At 43.2% G+C, this 20,193-nt stretch overlaps 1 protein-coding gene across 1 annotated transcript in view; it reads left to right on the top strand.

Moving 5' to 3' along the window:
* CABIN1 (calcineurin binding protein 1) overlaps positions 1-20,193 on the top strand; it is a 306,607-nt gene that overhangs the window by 32,861 nt on the left and 253,553 nt on the right. The window contains 7 exon segments of the mRNA XM_068238192.1: positions 4,610-4,744; positions 6,471-6,651; positions 8,123-8,252; positions 10,281-10,430; positions 10,518-10,804; positions 17,028-17,193; positions 17,932-18,065. Coding sequence (XP_068094293.1) covers positions 4,610-4,744; positions 6,471-6,651; positions 8,123-8,252; positions 10,281-10,430; positions 10,518-10,804; positions 17,028-17,193; positions 17,932-18,065 — 1,183 coding nt within the window.

Genomic DNA, 20,193 nt, shown 5'->3' on the forward strand with positions numbered 1-20,193 from the left:
ATTGCCTTATTGCTGAACAGGACTGCCTAGAAAAAATAGGTTTTTTTTTAGGTTTCAGACTCTCTTTAAGTAGCCTGTGTTGCTGTCTCTCCCTAATAACGCTGCTCTCTATATTCCTGACACTCCCCCTTCTGGCTGTCCTAAAAGAATTGTAAAATGACCAAGTAAAGCTGGGCAATTAATGGTTAGAGGTCCTCTTTAATTATTATTATTGCAGCATAGCTATTCCTACATACAGTGGAGGAAATAATTATTTGACCCCTCACTGATTTTGTAAGTTTGTCCAATGACAAAGAAATGAAAAGTCTCAGAACAGTATCATTTCAATGGTAGGTTTATTTTAACAGTGGCAGATAGCACATCAAAAGGAAAATTGAAAAAATAACCTTAAATAAAAGATAGCAACTGATTTGCATTTCATTGAGTGAAATACGTTTTTGAACCCCTGCCAACCATTAAGAGTTCTGGCTCCCACAGAGTGGTTAGACACTTCTACTCACTTAGTCACCCTCATTAAGGACACCTGTCTTAACTAGTCACCTGTATAAAAGACACCTGTCCACAGAATCAATCAATCAAGCAGACTCCAAACTCTCCAACATGGGAAAGACCAAAGAGCTGTCCAAGGATGTCAGAGACAAAATTGTAGACCTGCACAAGGTTGGAATGGGCTACAAAACCATTAGCAAGAAGCTGGGAGAGAAGATGACAACTGTTGGTGCGATTGTTCGAAAATGAAAGGAGCACAAAATGACCATCAATTGACCTAGCTCTGGGGCTCCACGCAAGATCTCACCTCGTGGGGTGTCAATGGTTCTGAGAAAGGTGAAAAAGCATCCTAGAACTACACAGGAGGAGTTAGTGAATGACCTCAAATTAGCAGGGACCACAGTCACCAAGAAAACCATTGGAAACACATTACACCGCAATGGATTAAAATCCTGCAGGGCTCGCAAGGTCCCCCTGCTCAAGAAGGCACATGTGCAGGCCTTTCTGAAGTTTGCCAATGAACACCTGAATGATTCTGTGAGTGACTGGGAGAAGGTGCTGTGGTCTGATGAGACCAAAATAGAGCTCTTTGGCATTAACTCAACTCGCTGTGTTTGGAGGAAGAAATTGCTGCCTATGACCCCCAAAACACCGTCCCCACCGTCAAGCATGGGGGTGGAAACATTTTGCTTTGGGGGTGTTTTTCTGCTAAGGGCACAGGACAACTTAATCGCATTAACGGGAAAATGGACGGAGCCATGTATCATGAAATACGGAACGACAACCTCCTTCCCTCTGCCAGGAAACTGAAAATGGGTCGTGGATGGGTGTTCCAGCACGACAATGACCCAAAACATACAGCAAAGGCAACAAAGGAGTGGCTCAAGAAGAAGCACATTAAGGTCATGGAGTGGCCTAGTCAGTCTCCGGACCTTAATCCAATAGAAAACCTATGGAGGGAGCTCAAGCTCAGAGTTGCACAGAGACAGCCTCGAAACCTTAGGGATTTAGAGATGATCTGCAAAGAGGAGTGGACCAACATTCCTCCTAAAATGTGTGCAAACTTGGTCATCAATTACAAGAAACGTTTGACCTCTGTGCTTGCAAACAAGGGTTTTTCCACTAAGTATTAAGTCTTTTATTGTTAGAGGGTTCAAAAATTTATTTCACTCAATGAAATGCAAATCAGTTGCTATCTTTTATTTAAGGTTATTTTTTCGATTTTCCTTTTGATGTGCTATCTGCCACTGTTAAAATAAACCTACCATTGAAATGATACTGTTCTGATACTTTTCATTTCTTTGTCATTGGACAAACTTACAAAATCAGTGAGGGGTCAAATAATTATTTCCTCCACTGTATGCATATCCCTTTTGATGAATTTTAACTTATTCTTTTGAGTGGATAGTGAAGCAGTTTATTTCAAAATGGCTTAGATTTTGACAGTGTGGGGTCTATTCGCCACATGACCAGCCACCAACATGGAAGATCAGGAACTTTTATTTGTGGGTGTCCCTATTTTAGAATGTTGCGTTCATCGTGGTTGTGGAGGACTTTCCTTATTTGGCTTATTTGTGGCACAGTTGGACACCTTGCCGTTCCTCTGCTGCCATACTAGGTAACACAGACTTCTACCAGTGTGTACAATTCAGCCAAGCCATATTTTAGTACTTCCTAGACATCACCTCCTTCCTTCATCTCCTCACTGACCCATACCTGTGAAGGGATTGATTATCACAACCATGCCATGAGTTCTTCAGCTAAACAAAGCTTGTTGGTAGGCAAGCGAGAGGGGAGCTGATGAGTAGATTCCTCTTATGAAAAAAATCATAGAAGATGCATTACTTCTCCGTAAACTTTGGTGCAAAGACTAAGTTATCCAGGCTGGAATAGGAAAGAAGAACACAGACAAGAATATGGTAGTTAATCCAAGTTATGTCAATGATCTTCAAAGTTGGTAAAACAGGATTTATTTATTTATTTTTTGCAGTACTGCTTTTGTTTTGATTTGTTACCACTACAGTTGTGTTCACAATTATTCAACCCCCAATGCTGTAAAGGGTTTTAGGGAATTTAGCGTACATTTGTAATTGTGTTCAGAATTAAATCTTACAAGGACCTTTTAAAGAACCAAATGCAACTAAAAGACTACCACTCTAAAGGTGGCCATACACTGGCCCGATTCGCGGCCATTTCGACAGCAGATTCGATCCTGGTAAACGCACCCGCCGATCCGATTTCCTCCCGAAATCGGATCGGTCCGTCGATCGCGCCGTGCGGGAAATTACCCTCGATCGCCCGCGGGTAGGGAGCGCGTCGCTAGCGGTGGCCGATCCGATCAGGTATACATTACCTGACGCTGGCTCCCGGGCATCTTCTCCATGCTGCACGGCTCTGTTCCGGCTCCATCCCGGCGCTTCCTGTGTCACTGCAGTGACCAGGAAGTTCAAATAGAGGGCGCTCTATTTTAACTTCGGAGTGACACAGGAAGCGCCGGGATGGAGCCGGAACAGAGCCGTGCAGCACGGAGAAGATGCCTGGGAGCCAGCATCAGGTAATGTATACGGGGGGGGGGGAAGGCGGCAGGAGCAGCTCAACAGATTGTGATCGGTTTCAGGCTGATCTAATGGCAAATCGACCAGTGTATGGCTACCTTTAAGAACAGAGGTTCATTCAAGTGTTTTCGATCAGGTATTGAAAACACCCATGGATGTTAACTAGCAGCAATCAAGCATAATCAGCACCAATTAGGCAGATTTAAAATGACTGTGATACTCAGCTCCTTCTACACATTTACTGGTGTGTTTACAAACATAATGAAGTCAAGAGAATGGTCCAGGAAGACAAGAGAAGAGGTGATTTCTCTTCACAGGTAGGGAAATGGCTATAAGAAGATTGTAAAGATGGTAAACATACCAAGAGAGAGACACCATAGGAAGCATAATTCGCAAATTCAAGGCAAAGGGCAATGTTGAAATGCTACCTGGTCGTGGCAGAAAGAAGATGCTGACTTCGACTGCTGTGCACTACCTGAAACGCAAAGTGGAGAAAAGTCCCTGTGTGACTGCTAAGGAACTGAAAATAGATTTGTCAGATGCGGGTACTGAAGTTTCAGCTCAGACAATTAGGCGCACACTGCGTAACGAAGGCCTCCATGCCAGAATTCCCAGGCGCACTCCTTTGCTGTCTCCAAAGAATAAGAGTCGACTGCAGTATGCCAAAAGTCATGTGGACAAACCACAAAAGTTTTGGGATAGTGTTCTGTGGACCTATGAAACAAAATTAGAACTGTTTGGGCCCATGGATCAACGCTATGTTTGGAGGAGGAAGAACAAGGCCTATGAAGAAAAGAACACCTTACCTACTGTGAAGCATGGCGGGGGTCAATCATGCTTTGGGGCTGTTTTGCTTCTGCAGGTACAGGTAAGCTTCAGAGTGTGCAAGGTACCATGAATTCTCTACAGTACCAGGAGATATTCGATGAAAATGTGGTGCAGTCCGTCACAAACCTGAGGCTTGGGAGACGTTGGACCTTTCAACAGGACAATGATCCCAAGCATACCTCCAAGTCCACTAGAGCATGGTTGCAGATTAAAGGCTGGAACATTTTGGAGTGGCCATCACAGTCACCAGACTTAAATCCGATTGAGAACCTTTGGTGGAACTTAAAGAAAGCAGTTGCAGCGCGCAAGCCTAAAAATGTGTCTGAACTGGAGGCTTTTGCCCATGAAGAATGGGCTAAGATACCCGTAGATCGCTGCAAGACACTTGTGTCAAGCTATGCCTCACCTTTAAAAGCTGTTATAACTGGAAAAGGATACTGTACTAAGTATGAATATCACTTTGGGGTTGAATAAAACTAATAATGATGTGAGCACAGAAAAGACATTTGTGGTTATTTCATTATAAATGTTATATTTGTCTGACTTACAAGTGCCTTTGATTTAATTGTAAACAAGATGACTGAAATGATCAAAATCAATGTCAAACTGGCCAAAACACTCAATTTCAGTGGGGGTTGAATAATTTTCAACACAACTGTATGTTATTTTCTGGTACTCTATTATTACTGTGAATCCTTGGATGTCTGTTGCATTTCAGATGTTTACTGTATTTTCAGGCAGCTCCAGTCAATGATGAAAAGGAAGGCCTTAAACATCCTGGGCTAATGCTGAAATACTCCACGTATAAGAACCTGGCACAGCTTGCCTTGAAAAGGGATGATCTTGAAACTTCAATGGAATATAATCTTGAGGTGTGTTGCTAATGAGCCTTAACTGCTGTTTTTAATATTGTGTAGAAAAGTTCAGTCTCTACTGCAATTTATGACTCCAGTGAGAAGATCTCCCTCTATGTCCAGTACTTCTATGATAGATCCTATACAAAACTTGACACGTGACACTGAAGAAATTATTGGTGGGTTAATTCCTGCAGTCCTGGAAATAACTGAATAGTGTGTTTAACCTATTTTCCATTTAGACAAATTACCTGGTGAATATGGGTGACTGTAATTTGATGTGTAGTATGGTTGCTGAACACTGCAGTGTTCCAGTGCTGACGTGTTTGCTGTTTTGCACAGTACAGAGTTAAAGAGAACAAACACACGTTGATTTTCCTGTTCGATACACAGATTCAATCACTGTTAGAGAATCTGCTGGAAGTCTATGCCCCAAAAATGTCTGATCGATTTTCTTATCAATTTGTGGCCTAAAATTGATCAGCAGTATCGATGAGACCCGATGCTTTGCACCATCAAAAACAGGCTTTCAGGGAACACCGCGCGCGCTATTGCGTTATGTTCCCTGTCTGACCGCCGGGCAAGCAGGAAGTGACACGCACTTGCCCACACTTCCTGCTTCGGGTATGCAGAAGTCCACAGAAGCGTATTGTTAAAATATGCTTCCGCTCATGTGCGTGGCGACGTCGCATCAGTGATTTTTTTTTTTTTTTTTTTTTAGTATCCACGTGTCACCATAGACTAACGACTGCTAGGCTGCAGCTCACCACAGAATACGCACGGTAATGTAGTTCTGGCTCTGTGTAGGGGATTTGGCGAAAACGTCACTTCCGTTGCGCTGTGATGTAGCTGTATGAAAGTCTCCATAGACTTTCATTGCACGGCATTGGGGTGCGGTAAAAATACTGAACCACACTGCCTCAGTGTGAGTGGGCTCTAAGTGGTTGTGATGGGCAGATCAGCATTCCCAATATAGCAGATAGTAGAGGAATGGTCGGCACATGCAGGGTAATCAGCGTAAAAAGCTTTATTCCAAGAAGGCTTCATGCAATATGCTTAGATAAAACATCCATATAAAAGATAGATCCTACCCGATACTAAGATGGCTGTGGGGTGAGGTGGGAGCGGTGGGGGCCGCCTTACGACCGTTTCGCTCTCCTGAGCGTCTTCAGAGGCAGTGTGCCTTTTTGGAATAAAGCTTTTTTACGCTGATTACCCTGCATGTGCCGACCATTCCTCTACTATCTGCTATATTGAATTTGTTGTTTCCTAAGGTCTGAGCACGCAACTAACAGCTTAACCCGATACTAGCTCCTCAGCACCTAATGCCTGTCTTAAAGCACAAGTCCTAAGATCTGCAGTGCCGGTTTCTTTCTTCTTTAAGTATATAACAGATCAGCATTCCATCAGATGTCTGCTGAGTTATTTAGTGATGCATGATGACACTCACTTAAACAATAAATACCTCTCAGATATTGATCGTTCACCTGATCTAAAGCTCTGATAGTATATGGTGACCTTTAGTCATACTGAATTAGATCCCGTTTTAGTGCCCTGTGTCTTAATAGCTAGGTATATTATTTTATATTTACCTTGGCGTTGAAAAGCCAGGACTGTTAACTTTCTTTCCTTTTATTATTTGTTTTACTTACTTTCTTCATTTTGAATGAGGATCGTTGTTTTTTACCATTATTCTCCGTTATATATGTTACATTTACCTAGTTAATTTCTGTTTATATTGCAGGCTGTTATGTTGGACGCTACCGATGTTAACTTATGGTACAAAATAGGCCGCTTGGCCCTTCGCCTTGTGCGCATTCCGCTGGCACGTCATGCATTTGAAGAGGGGCTTCAGTGTAATCCTGATCACTGGCCATGTCTGGATAATCTGGTCACTGTCCTGTATACAATCTATGACTATAGCAGTAAGTAGTGCAACAAACCAGTAGCTAGACTAAGCAGGTTTCTAGACAGGGCTGACAGTGAAAACTAAAATTGTTGAAGCTGACCACTTTGCTTTTCCTGATAGTGCTAACCACTACACCTGTCAACATGGTGGCGTAGTGGTTCACACTCTCGCTGCTGGGTCCTCGGTTTGAATCCCAGCCAGGGCACCATCTGCACAGAGTTTGTATGTTCTCCACTTGTCTGCATGGGTTTCCTCTGGGCACTCCGGTATCCTCCCACACCACAAAACATACAGATAAGTTAATGGGCTTCCCTCTAAATTGTCCCTAAACTATGGTACATACAGTGCACTATACCTTAGCCCAAGACTACGATACAGACATATAACTATGGTAGAGATTAGATTGTGAGCCCCTATGAGGGACAGTTAGTGACAAGACAATACACTCTGTACAGCAATGTGGAAGATGTTGGCGCTTTAGAAATACTAAATACGGTAATAATCTATGCAAACTGTTTTACTGTCCTGCCATTACTGTACAGATAGACCACAGAGCAGTAGTACTTCAGTTAGACTCACTTCTTTACTGTCCTGCCATTACTATACAGACAGACCACAGAGCAGTGGTACTTCAGTTAGACTCGCTTCTTTACTGTCCTGCCATTACTGTACAGACAGGCCATAGAGCAGTGGTACTTCAGTTAGACTCGCTTCTTTACTGCCCTGCCATTACTATACAGACAGACCACAGAGCAGTGGTACTTCAGTTAGACTCGCTTCTTTACTGTCCTGCCATTACTGTACAGACAGACCACAGAGCAGTGGTACTTCAGTTAGACTCACTTCTTTACTGTCCTGCCATTACTGTACAGACAGACCACAGAGCAGTGGTACTTCAGTTAGACTCACTTCTTTACTGTCCTGCCATTACTGTACAGACAGACCACAGAGCAGTGGTACTTCAGTTAGACTCGCTTCTTTACTGTCCTGCCATTACTGTACAGACAGACCACAGAGCAGTGGTACTTCAGTTAGACTCACTTCTTTACTGTCCTGCCATTACTGTACAGACAGACCACAGAGCAGTGGTACTTCAGTTAGACTCGCTTCTTTACTGTCCTGCCATAACTGTACAGACAGACCACAGAGCAGTGGTACTTCAGTTAGACTCACTTCTTTACTGTCCTGCCATTACTGTACAGACAGACCACAGAGCAGTGGTACTTCAGTTAGACTCGCTTCTTTACTGTCCTGCTATTACTGTACAGACAGACCATAGAGCAGTGGTACTTCAGTTAGACTCACTTCTTTACTGTCCTGCCATTACTGTACAGATAGACCACAGAGCAGTAGTACTTCAGTTAGACTCACTTCTTTACTGTCCTGCCATTACTATACAGACAGACCACAGAGCAGTGGTACTTCAGTTAGACTCGCTTCTTTAATGCGGAAGTAGTAATGAACTTTTTTGTCTCTTCTTTCCCCAGCCTGTCTGTACTTCATTTGCAAGGCATTAGAGAGAGACTGTCGGTACAGCAAGGGTCTAGTGTTAAAGGAGAAGATCTTTGAGGAGCAGCCATGTCTTAGAAAAGATTCTTTCCGCATGTTTATGAAATGGTGAGTCTTCTTTCGTTTTATCTCTTTTCATAGTATTGCCCTTGCTTCGCAAAAGTTGAAGCTGCTGAGCTGATTAGGTTTGTGTAGTGCACATTACTCTAACAATGCTTGCATTACCTAGGTAATTGCTCAACGCGCCCTGCCTTGTCACTGTAGGTAACAGTAAAATTGCCATGCCCTCCCTGCACATGGTAGCTTTACCAACAGTGAATACACCTCATAGGATTGGAAGTGCCTGCCCAGCCTGCCCAGATATATATAATGTAAGTCCCATTATGTCAAGCAGCTAGGAATGTTTGCAGTTAGGTAAATTAATTGCTTTTACATTCATCATTATCCATGTACATTAGATTAGTCTGCCCATTTTTTAACCATGGCAGACAGTGATCCTGTCTGTGAATCCAGACTATGGTTTTCTGTAAAGAATCAGCTGACATAATTGATAGTGTTCTTCCACTGAGTCAATAGTTCCAGCAATGTCTGCTGCCTGCTCTGCACTCATTTTGCCTCCCTGCCCCATGGAAATAAGCACTACTACTCAACTGAGGCAACCCTGCATACTTTCATGGTGTTTGACTGAGAAACTATCCTTTAAGGAAACGTGAAGTTAGAAGAATGTGGAAGGTAGTTGTGCTGATCCTCTGCCTATTATGTCTTCTGAATCCTCGTCCCAGAACCTGCAGATCAGGTGTTCTCCCTCACTCTAACTCAGTTAGCTGAATGCTTGTTTCTGGTGCCCCTGGAGATAGGTTGAGCCTGTGGAATTCTTGGACTTCTTTTACACTACTTTCATTGCTTTCAGTTATCACTGAAAAGACAACTGATGTGCAAGTCAATGTCAATGTTTCCCTATGGCCTCTTTCATACTGTGCACTTAAAATCTGAAGCTCTTAATCAATGCACTGCTATAGTGTAAAAGAGGCCTTAGTGAATGTAAAACACTATAGCAAAAAGCAAGGCCACATCTAGTTACTATGGCACTATCGTACAAAATAGCATCATTATGGGGGTATGTATCAGAGCAGTACTAAAATCGGTCACAGTATCTGAACAGCAGAATAGAGCTGCAGTGTTAAAGAGACTCCGTAACAAAAATTGCATCCTGTTTTTTATCATCCTACAAGTTCCAAAAGCTATTCTAATGTGTTCTGGCTAACTGCAGCACTTTATACTATCACTGTCTCTGTAATAAATCAATGTATCTTTCCCCTGTCAGACTTGTCGGCCTGTGTCTGGAAGGCTGCCAAGTTCTTCAGTGTTGTGGTTCTGCTATGAACTCCCCTTTATGCACACTGCCTGTGTGTTATTTAGGATTAGAGCAGCTTCTCTCTTCTCTCTCTTATCTTTTACAAGCTGGATAAATCGTCCTCTGAGCTGGCTGGGCTTTCACATACTGAGGAATTACAAACAAGGGCAAAGCTGTTTGCAGGAAGAAAAGAGCAGCCTGAAACTTCAGTGCATGGGGGAAAGAAACACACAAATGATCTCTTGAGATTCAAAAGGAAGGCTGTATACAGCCTGCTTGTGTATGGATGTATTTTCTATGTGTGGACATACTGTACATCAACCTACTTCCTGTTTTGGTGGCCATTTTGTTTGTTTACAAACAAACTTTTAAAAACTGTTTTTAACCACTTTTAATGCGACGAAGAGCGGCGAAATTGTGACAGAGGGTAATAGGAGATGTCCCCTAACGCACTGGTATGTTTACTTTTGAGCGATTTTAACAATACAGATTCTCTTTAAGGTGCTTACACACGTCGGAATAACACAAGCTACCAGTCAGACCCGCTGAGCGGATCAGTCAAAACCAGACTTATCAGCCGGCTGGCAGACTGTACACACGCGGAAACTGTCGTCAGAACGTCCGCCCCGAGAGCGGGTCTGACGACTGGTAGCTTGTCAGTCCGACGTGTGTATGCATCTTTAGAAGTACTCTCTCTCACTACTCTGGCTTTGCACATCTTGATAAATCTCTCTTGTCATCTGTGATGGTCACAGGATGTATTCCCTTTGTGTACTGTGCAGTGACATGTCTATTCATGATGTGAATGTCAGCGAGGAGGAGGCAAGCAGAATTGTGGAGGAAGCTCTGGAACTGCGCAGGAAGAGACAAGCATTAAATGTAAGAAAGCAGGAGCCTGATTTACATCTAGTTCAACCTATCCCGTTTTTTACGTAAGTATAACTGGAAGACGTCCATATCAAGCTTACATGAGAACAGGATTTACACTGTATTAACATCCGCTGTATTTTGATTTACAGGTGGAAGTGTCTCGGAGAAAGTCTCCTAGCTATGTACCACCACCTAACAACCTGCGAACCCCCTCGTCCTAGTTTAGGCAAAAGAATAGACCTTTCCGACTACAAAAACCCACCACAACCACTTCCTTTTCCCCATACCACCTATTCTGCAGCCATACCCACTGCCACAGCAAGCTTCTCACATCTAGTAACACCTTCTGCCTCTGTGTCAGAAACCGTCTCTGTACATTCCACTGCTGCTCCTACATTGTCTTCCCAGATGATCAGTGACTCGTATAGTGTACAAGGTAAAGATTTGTCTCACAGCTCCTAAACCCACTGGAAGAGAATTTTGTACTTGTTAGCTTTTACATGTTCTCTTTAAAGATACTCTGTAACAAAATGTTTAGCATTATTTCTTCTATCCTATAAGTTCCTATACCTGTTCTAATGTGGTCTGTCTTACTGCAGCCTTTCCTAGTTGCACAGTGGCTGTATTATCTCTGTTATATAATCTAATCTTCTTTCCTCTGACGGCGTTGTCGGGCTCAGGCACTCAGGCAAGAATCTGCTGCTCTGCTTGTAATAGGATAGAAGCTATACACACCCTCTCCAGGCCCCCTGCAGGCTCTGTATGAGTCACAGACTGAGCTCCTCTCAGCCTATCACATGCCATGTCTTTTGTTTGTAAACACTGCCTAAAACTGGCAATTACAAGCCAGGATTGCAGCAGGGAGTGGCAGAAATGGCACAGAGGGGCCCAGGAGAACATAATGAATAGAATGGTATGCTTTTTATTGTAAGAATTTTAGAGTACAGATTCTCTTTAAAGTGGACCTGAACTCAGAACTCCTCTCTGCTCTAGAAGATGCACAAGAAGCATAATAACCTTTAAACAAAAAAAACAAAAATTTTTTTTTGTTACAGCTGATACAAATCCTAAAATAAATCTGCTCAGTTTCTACTTCCTGATTCATGGAAGCAGACATATTGTTTACAGCCTGTATTTTCAAATGGGCTTATCTGCTTATCTGCCATAGACAGTCATATGACACAGGGGGGAGCTCAAATTACAACTAGCCACAAATTTAGACACAAATGAGGGGGGATTACACAGGCAAAACTCTTTAAATACATACAGGTTGCATGTCTGTAATGTTTTTCTTATGTCCTGAGCAAGAGTTCAGGTCCACTTTAAAACATGCATATCTATTTAAAATCGGCATTTACCTTCCTTAGCATGTTGCTAAGGGAGGCACAAAGCTACTTACACTGGCTGCTGTTTTGGGGGCTACCTGGATCATGTGTCTGGTTGGACATTAGTGCAAAACTTTTGGCTGATAAGGAATTTCAAATATCTAAAAAAAGAAAGAAGTTAGATACTTACCAGTAGCGGGAAGCCTGTGGATAGTAGAGGCTTCCAATCTTCCTTTGGCCCTCCGTTCCTCAACTGGGACCCTCTTACAATATTCAACTTTAATATCAAAGATTTCTCGTGGTCACACCCCTTCCATGCTTGTGCATGGCTTTTTTTCTCCATGCACGAGCGACTCCTTGCTACTGTGCAGGCCTGAACCCACTGGCGCCTGCATAGTGTGGCCACACTCGTACACGGGGGGGGGGGAAATCACAGCCGCAAAGTGAACAGGGTCTCAGTGGATTGGGGTGGCCTTTGGAGCATCCAGAGGCTTCCCCCCTATTGACGTAAGTCTGTAACTTTTTGTAAGCTACAGGTGTACTTTAACTGTTTATATGGCCATTTTGTCTGGAAGTCGTAGAATCTCTGGGCAGATTTGTATAAAAAATAAAGATATGTTGTATCCACATATGTTTAAATAAATACATTGTTTCATTGGTTACTTGGCATCCCTTGTATTTTCCTGCAGAAGTTCCCAAAAATATTAAATAGTTCCTCTTTTGGCATGACTACGGGAAGTTAATAATGTGAAATATTCCTTCCGTTGTCTTGCAATTGCCAAAGTCAGCTAGTATCAGTAGTTTGTAATTACTGCTAAGGATTATAGGAAATGTTGTGTGTCTGATAGGCAATTGGTGTAGTAATCGTGACTGTCTACCGCTACCTACTAGTGCTAGTGACTTAAAGGGAAGGTTCAAGCAAAATAAAAAAATGAGTTTCACTTACCTTGGGCTTCTACCAGCCCCATGCAGCCATCCTGTGCCCTCGTAGTCACTCACTGCTGCTCCAGTCCCCCACTGGCAGCTTGCCGACCTCGGGGTCGGCGGGACGCATTGCATACATTTTTACGCATTCCCGCTAGTGCAGGAACATTAACACATACATTTTTACGCGTTACTGGTTTAATGCGTACATTTTTACGCATTGAACCAGTAATGCGTAAAAATGTATGTGTTAATGTTCCTGCACTAGCGGGAATGCGTAAAAATGTACGCAATGCGTCCCGCCGACCCCGAGGTCGGCAAGCTGCCAGTGGGGGACTGGAGCAGCAGTGAGTGACTACGAGGGCACAGGATGGCTGCATGGGGCTGGTAGAAGCCCCAGGTAAGTGAAACTCATTTTTTTATTTTGCTTGGACATTCCCTTTAAAGGGAAGGTTCAGGGACTATCCGAAAAAAATAAAAATCCCCATCCACTTACCTGGGGCTTCCTCCAGCCCGTGGCAGGCAGGAGGTGCCCTCGGCGCCGCTCCGCAGGCTCCCGTGGTCTCCGGTGGCGCGCCCAAACTGGCCAGGCCGGCGGCCAGGTCGGGCTCTTCTGCGCTCCAAGGCCCGGCACTTCTGCATCCCACGCCGGCGCGCTGACGTCATCGGACGTCTTTCGGGCTGTACTGTGCAGGCGCAGAACTACTGCGCCTGCGCAGTACAGCCCGGAGAACGTCCGATGACGTCAGCGCGCCGGCGTGGGACGCAGAAGTGCCGGGCCTTGGAGCGCAGAAGAGCCCGACCTGGCCGCCGGCCTGGCCAGGTCGGGCGCGCCACCGGAGACCACCGGGAGCCTGCGGAGCGGCGCCGAGGGCACCTCCTGCCTGCCACGGGCTGGAGGAAGCCCCAGGTAAGTGGATGGGGATTTTTATTTTTTTCGGATAGTCCCTGAACCTTTCCTTTAAAGGATACCTGAGGTGGCATGTCATTGTATAGACATTCATCAGATCTTCATTGCACAGATATGTTAAACCATATACGCTCACCAGATCTGTAGGCTAACCCAATTTGATCGGCAATCACGCTTATGACATTTAGTCAATATCTCCAAACGATCCACGTTGCTCCAGTCACACCTCCTCAGTGTTCAGATCATGTGAATAAAACATACATCCAGAGGGTAATACTGTTTGACAGCTTGATTCACCACTCCCTTTCTAAGATTCAACTCCAGTGGTTCCCTGAATTTTAAATATAACCACCCAGTGATGCTTCCACCATATTTCAACAAAGCCTCTCACCGTATAGTTTTGCTGACCCAGCACAGACCAGCCAAAAGCGCTTGTTTGTAGTAGTATCAAAAACTGTGTCATATACCAGACTCTTCCCCTAGGACTCAAACAGGATCCAACATAGTGTAATACCGTTTATGTTAAAAGATTAAAAGAGTGCACTCACAATATAGCAGAATTAAATGCGCATATCAAAATCCACAAAACCGGCTGGCGTCTCCTTCACTCCATAGGCTCTGCCCAACTAGTTTCGTCATTCGACTCATCAGGGGCATCATCAGGGGCATAATAAACGGTATTACACTATGTTGGATCCTGTTTGAGTCCTAGGGGAAGAGTCTGGTATATGACACAGTTTTTGATACTACTACAAACAAGCGCTTTTGGCTGGTCTGTGCTGGGTCAGCAAAACTATACGGTGAGAGGCTTTGTTGAAATATGGTGGAAGCATCACTGGGTGGTTATATTTAAAATTCAGGGAACCACTGGAGTTGAATCTTAGAAAGGGAGTGGTGAATCAAGCTGTCAAACAGTATTACCCTCTGGATGTATGTTTTATTCACATGATCTGAACACTGAGGAGGTGTGACTGGAGCAACGTGGATCGTTTGGAGATATTGACTAAATGTCATAAGCGTGATTGCCGATCAAATTGGGTTAGCCTACAGATCTGGTGAGCGTATATGGTTTAACATATCTGTGCAATGAAGATCTGATGAATGAAGGACTTTTGTACTTGGACTGCCATTTTTTCAAGGATGATGCTATAAGATATTATGGAATGGTTTTCTGGGTGTTAGGAGTGTATGTTGTTGAGCGCTATACCAAGTTTTTATTTATTTTTGCTTATTGAGGTACACACTCAGTTAGGTATATAGCGATCCAACTTTCTGTGAGAAATACATATATATATATATATATATATATATATATATATATATATATATATATATATATATATATATATATATATATATACAGGCCTGGATTTACCTCTCAGGAGCCTATAGGCACAGATGTCCTGGCACCCTAGACTCCGCCCTCCATGAACCTAAAACCCCCGACCAAACTCCACTGCAAGTGTGCTGGCTGTCCCAGCTGTCACTTCTCCCTCACTTCCCTTGTCATAATAGGTAGCTACAGGTGCACCTTAGTATTAGATAGCCAGTAGTACCCCAATAATAAATAGCTAGAGGTGCCCCCAAGTATTAGGTAGCTAGAGGAACCTCAGTATTAAGTAGCTAGAGGTACCCCTGACTGAAGGGAGAGCACATCAGTGGAATGTTGAGAGCAGGGTGAGTAACCTCTAATTTACACTCTCATAAAGACTCTGCACAGGAAAGGAGGGAGACACTCAGGGAGGGGAGTGAGCCGCCTTTCCATCATCAGGCGCCTGTAGGCACGTGCCTACAGTGCCTTATGGTAAATCCGGCCCAGTGTATATATATATATATATATATATATATATATATATATATATATATCTGGGATTTAGTGGTTCATTTGCAGGGAGGAGCGCACAAGACCTTAAAATTAACATTGTATAGACATGTGTACAGTGCCTAGCACACAAATAACTATGCTGTGTTCCTTTTTTTTCTTTCTTTGTCTGAAAGAGTTAAACATCAGATATGTAAATGACAGTTCCTGTCAGGAGTCACGACTGGTTCAGACTACAGTGTGACCCTCACTGATAAGAAATTAAAACTATAAAACACCTTCTTAGCAGAAAATGGCTTCTGAGTGCAGGAAAGAGATAAAAAGGGTCAATAGTTCATAGATTTGGCATACTTCAATGAATGTGTCATTAAGCAAAACAATAAAACAGTAAAAACGTAACCACCCTGGCGTTCTATTAAGATCGCCAGGGTGGCGGCGCAGCAGTATTTTTTTTTTTTTTTTAATCCTGTAGCTAGCCTAGCGCTAGCTACATGATTCCCCCCTCCCGGCGGCGTCTTACTCACCTTTCCGTTCGCTTCCGGCACATTAGCCCATCCAGGATTTCTTGGAGGGCTTCCCCCGTCGTCATGCCGACGATCGTGATGACGTCATCGGGAGTCCCGATCCACCCCTCAGCGCTGCCTGGCACTGATAGGCCAGGCTGCGCAGGGGTCTCGGGAGGGAGGGGGGGCCTTTATGTGGCGGGTAGCGGCGCATCGGCGGCGGCGATCGTCCCCCACACGCAGCTAGCAAACTGTGTTTTAAAAAAAAAATTGTTTAAAGCGGCGCCCTCCAGCGGTCATGGACGAGCTGAGCTCGTCCATACCGCCAAGGAGGTTAAATAGTAGATTTAAATATAAAATAAAACTGTGGAATATCTTTGTCATTTTTAGGTGACGGATGATAGATACAATTGTATATTTCATTAGATTATTTTCACCTCAGGTGTCCTTTAAGGGCAATAATTGCATATTCAGGATATCCATAGCTATTTTACATTTTTTGTATAATTTTCTAAGTGAATTGAATGTAGGAATGTGCATGGGGCTTTTCTATGCTCCCAGAATTTCTCTTTAAGAAGGGATTAAACTCTGTCATAAATTCAGTAAAAACATATTTTTCTATTTTTTTTAATCACTCATATATCATATTTGCTTTTGTGCACAAGTAGCATTATCTGTTTAGAAATTACAAGTTCCCGAAGTACAGTTTATCTGCACTAAAAGCTGCCATAGTAATTTATTCCATAGGTGCTGTATTTATATTTTACAATGTATCCAGCGAGAATGTGTCTTCTGTGTACACTTTTGGTTTGTATTCAGGCGAGACTCGGCCAGCAGTGTTTGTTTATATTCTCTTGTATGTTTTCTTATCAGCTACTATTGTAATCACTTCCTCAAGTTCGGCAACAGCCTGCTAAGCTTCCCACTGAAGAAGAAAGTGCTGTGTTAAGCTGTTTGAATATTGTTCTGCTACCAGTGTTTTTTTTTTTTTTTTGTGGTAGTACATTTTTTGCTGTAAAGAATATATTAGAGCAAAGAAGAAAAGCGAAGTTTCATACCACTAGGGTGGAACTCTCTACTTACCTTGGACTTGAGATGTTTGTGAACGATCTGTGATGTACAATAGACTTGAAACCACTCCTAATTACTTGTTTACCAATGTTTGCATTACCCAGATCAGTCAGCTAGTGATAAAGCCAAGAAAGGGGTGAAGAGGAAGAGGGTGTCTGAGGATGCTGGAGAGACAGCCAAACGACGCTCTGCCCGTGTACGCAACACCAAATGCAAGAAGGAAGAAAGAATTGATTTTCAAGAACTGCTGTTAAAGTTTTTACCCTCCAGGTATACTACTGTGCAGTTATGTATCGTTAATGCATACCATTTATGACCAAATAAATACATTTTTTTGTTTTCTTCAAAAGCATGGAGAAACTATACATGATACTAATAATCTGGTTCTGTTCTGGGATATTATATGCCATTTTGGACATTCCTAAGAATTACAATGATGGACTTATTCTGTTATACCAATAGCAAGGACAGTTCCCAGCACTGTCAGCCAGAAGTGCTGTGTGTCTCCTCAGCATATTAACTGACAATGAGTATCGTATTGGTAGGGGTCATTCCCAATAGTGCAATTTTTGTGCTCTGGAAGATGCATGTGTTTTTGTAGTTTGCCAAGACATGCATTTCCCCACTGAAACCCATTGTAGCTTTTCAATGTACCCAAGGCATTTCTTTCAAATAAACAATTGCATCGTTTGCATGTTGATGTATTTTGCACTTCATCATGATCAATGTAAGCACAATAACTGATTAAAATGTGCAGAAACACAATCCCGGTCTGTACAAAATTTTGTTAAATTCTCTCATTACATCTGTAAATAGGATATGGCCATAAAACTGATTCAGTTCTTGACATCACCACAGGAGCTATACTGATGAGATAATGGGCATATGTGTACTCTGTGTTTAGTCATATTTAAACGGTTTACCCTGTGCAAGGTATATGTTCAGATTTCAGTGCAGAGTTTTTAACTCCTTTATCATTGCCCTGCCATTGTTGTGTATTTCATTCAGGTTGCGTAAATCTGACTCTGAGGAAGAAGAGGATTCCATTGGCAATTATGAGATGCAGTCAGACACTAAGCAGGAAAACTTCCGTGCTGGAAGTCGTGTGATGTCTTTTGATTCCACTACATTCATGGAGTCAGGTCAGTTACATATTATGTTGTTGTTGTATCTTTTAACCACTTTACCCCCGCCCATACGAATTTCTCCGTCCCTTTTTCCATCCTTTAACCCCCAGGGACGGAGAAATCCGTACTTTCCGCTGCCCGCGTTCCCGCTCGTAAAAACGCCGCCGGCCGCTCGTAAACACGCCGCTCGCCCGGAGATCAATGAACGGGAAAATCCATTCCCGTTCGTTGATCTAAGCCCCGCAATGATCCGCTGCTCTCCGATGAGCAGCGCGATCATTGTGGAAAAAAAAAACACTTACCCAGCCTCCTAGTACTTCCTCCAAGAGTCCGGAAGGACGCTTGGAGGTCGCATTAAACAAAAAGTTACTGTGGCCATCTTGTGGCCAAATAGTAAAACTACACCCTAAACATTTTTCACATACAAATAAATTACTTTTACACAAAATATTAACTCATTACCTCCCACACTCCCATTTTTTTTTTTTGTAATTAAAAAAAAATTAAAAAATTTACTATAAAAAAAATACATAAATAGTTACTTTAGGGACTGAACTTTTTAAATATTTATGTCAGGAGGGTACAACACTGTTACTTTAGAAACTATGGGCTTGTAATTAGGGATGGACGCAAAACTGAAAAAAATGCACCTTTATTTCCAAATAAAATATTGGCGCCAAACATTGTGATAGGGACATAATTTAAACGGTTTTATAACTGGGACAAAAGGGCAAATACATTTCATGGGTTTTAATTACAGTAGCATGCATTATTTAAAAACTATAATGGCCGAAAACTGAAAAAAAATGAATTTTTTCCCACATTTTTCCTATTTTCCCATTAAAACACATTTAGAATAAAATAATTCTTGGCATAATGTCCCACCTAAAGAAAGCCTAATTGGTGGTGGTAAAAACAAGATATAGTTTGTTTAATTGTGATAAGTAATGATAAAGTTATAGACGAATGAATGGAAGGAGCGCTGAAAGGTGAAAATTGCTCTGATGGTCAGGGGGTAAAACCCCTCAGTGGTGAAGTGGTTAAGCATATTTTAACATTGGAAGCAATTAAGGAAAAGGTAGCTGTAATCTGTACATTTGAATGTGTTATTTATTTAAATTGCCAATATATTATGCAGCCAGGGGCATAACAATAGCCCCCCCCCCCCCCCCTATTCCCCACAGTGGTAGCAGGGCACAGGAGCTGAGGGGAATAGGTCCTTGGGTGCAGAGTAGCGCGGCAGCAAAGCTTCATACTGTACCTTGTTCTGGCGGCAGGAAAGGTTCTCTAAGTCAAGGCTTTTCAACCTTTTCAGTAATTGTACCACTTTTATTGCCTGGAAAATGTCAAGTGCCACCACTGTGCCTGCGCAGTAGATCTGACCTAATCGGGCTCGGCTGTTTCGGCCGGAGCCCAAGCGGAGAGCTGCTACTGCGCATCCACTCACGTCAATGAGGAGATCTTCAGGGAGCCCCAGCGCTGGATCCCTTCTACTGAGGAGGAAGGGGGAAGCCTATTTAAGATCCAGAGGGAAGTACCACCCAGGGGAACTTTTTTCTTACAGGTACACTTTAAGAAAAGGGGGACATATGGGAGGGGAATAGCAGGAGACCTTGGTGGGAAAAGACTAAAATTAGATTGCTAGCCTACAGATTACCAATATAGGTAGCCTTTCCAGTTCCTCCATCCCTTCCCTGTTTCAGTATAGGTAGCCTCCCCCCACCACCAGAGAGCTGGGCAGTGACTCACCACAAAGTTCAGTTCCCCCTCACTCCTTGCTGTGCTGCCCTGCGGAATAGTTCAGACCTCAGATCAGTAGTAACCCGGCCGCAGTGAAGAGATAACCCAGTGAATGGTGCAGTGGCGGTATATATACTTCAATTACAGGAAGTGAGCAGTGATGTCACTTCCTTTATTTGAAGTATACCCGCCATCACTGTGCACCATTCACCTGGCTGTCTCCTCACTGCTGATCTGAGGTTTGAATTATGTTGCTGGGCAGCACAGTGAGGAGCAAGCAAGGGGTAGCCAAACTTTGCAGGACGGGACCAGGACAAGCAGCAGGCAGGTAATCTTAAGTGGCAGTCAAACTTGTAGTGTATCACCTGGTCAACAGCAAAGTACCACTGGTGGTACGCGTACC

This window comes from Hyperolius riggenbachi, chromosome 1 (genome assembly GCF_040937935.1).
Source record: "Hyperolius riggenbachi isolate aHypRig1 chromosome 1, aHypRig1.pri, whole genome shotgun sequence".
Classification (NCBI taxonomy): domain Eukaryota; kingdom Metazoa; phylum Chordata; class Amphibia; order Anura; family Hyperoliidae; genus Hyperolius; species Hyperolius riggenbachi.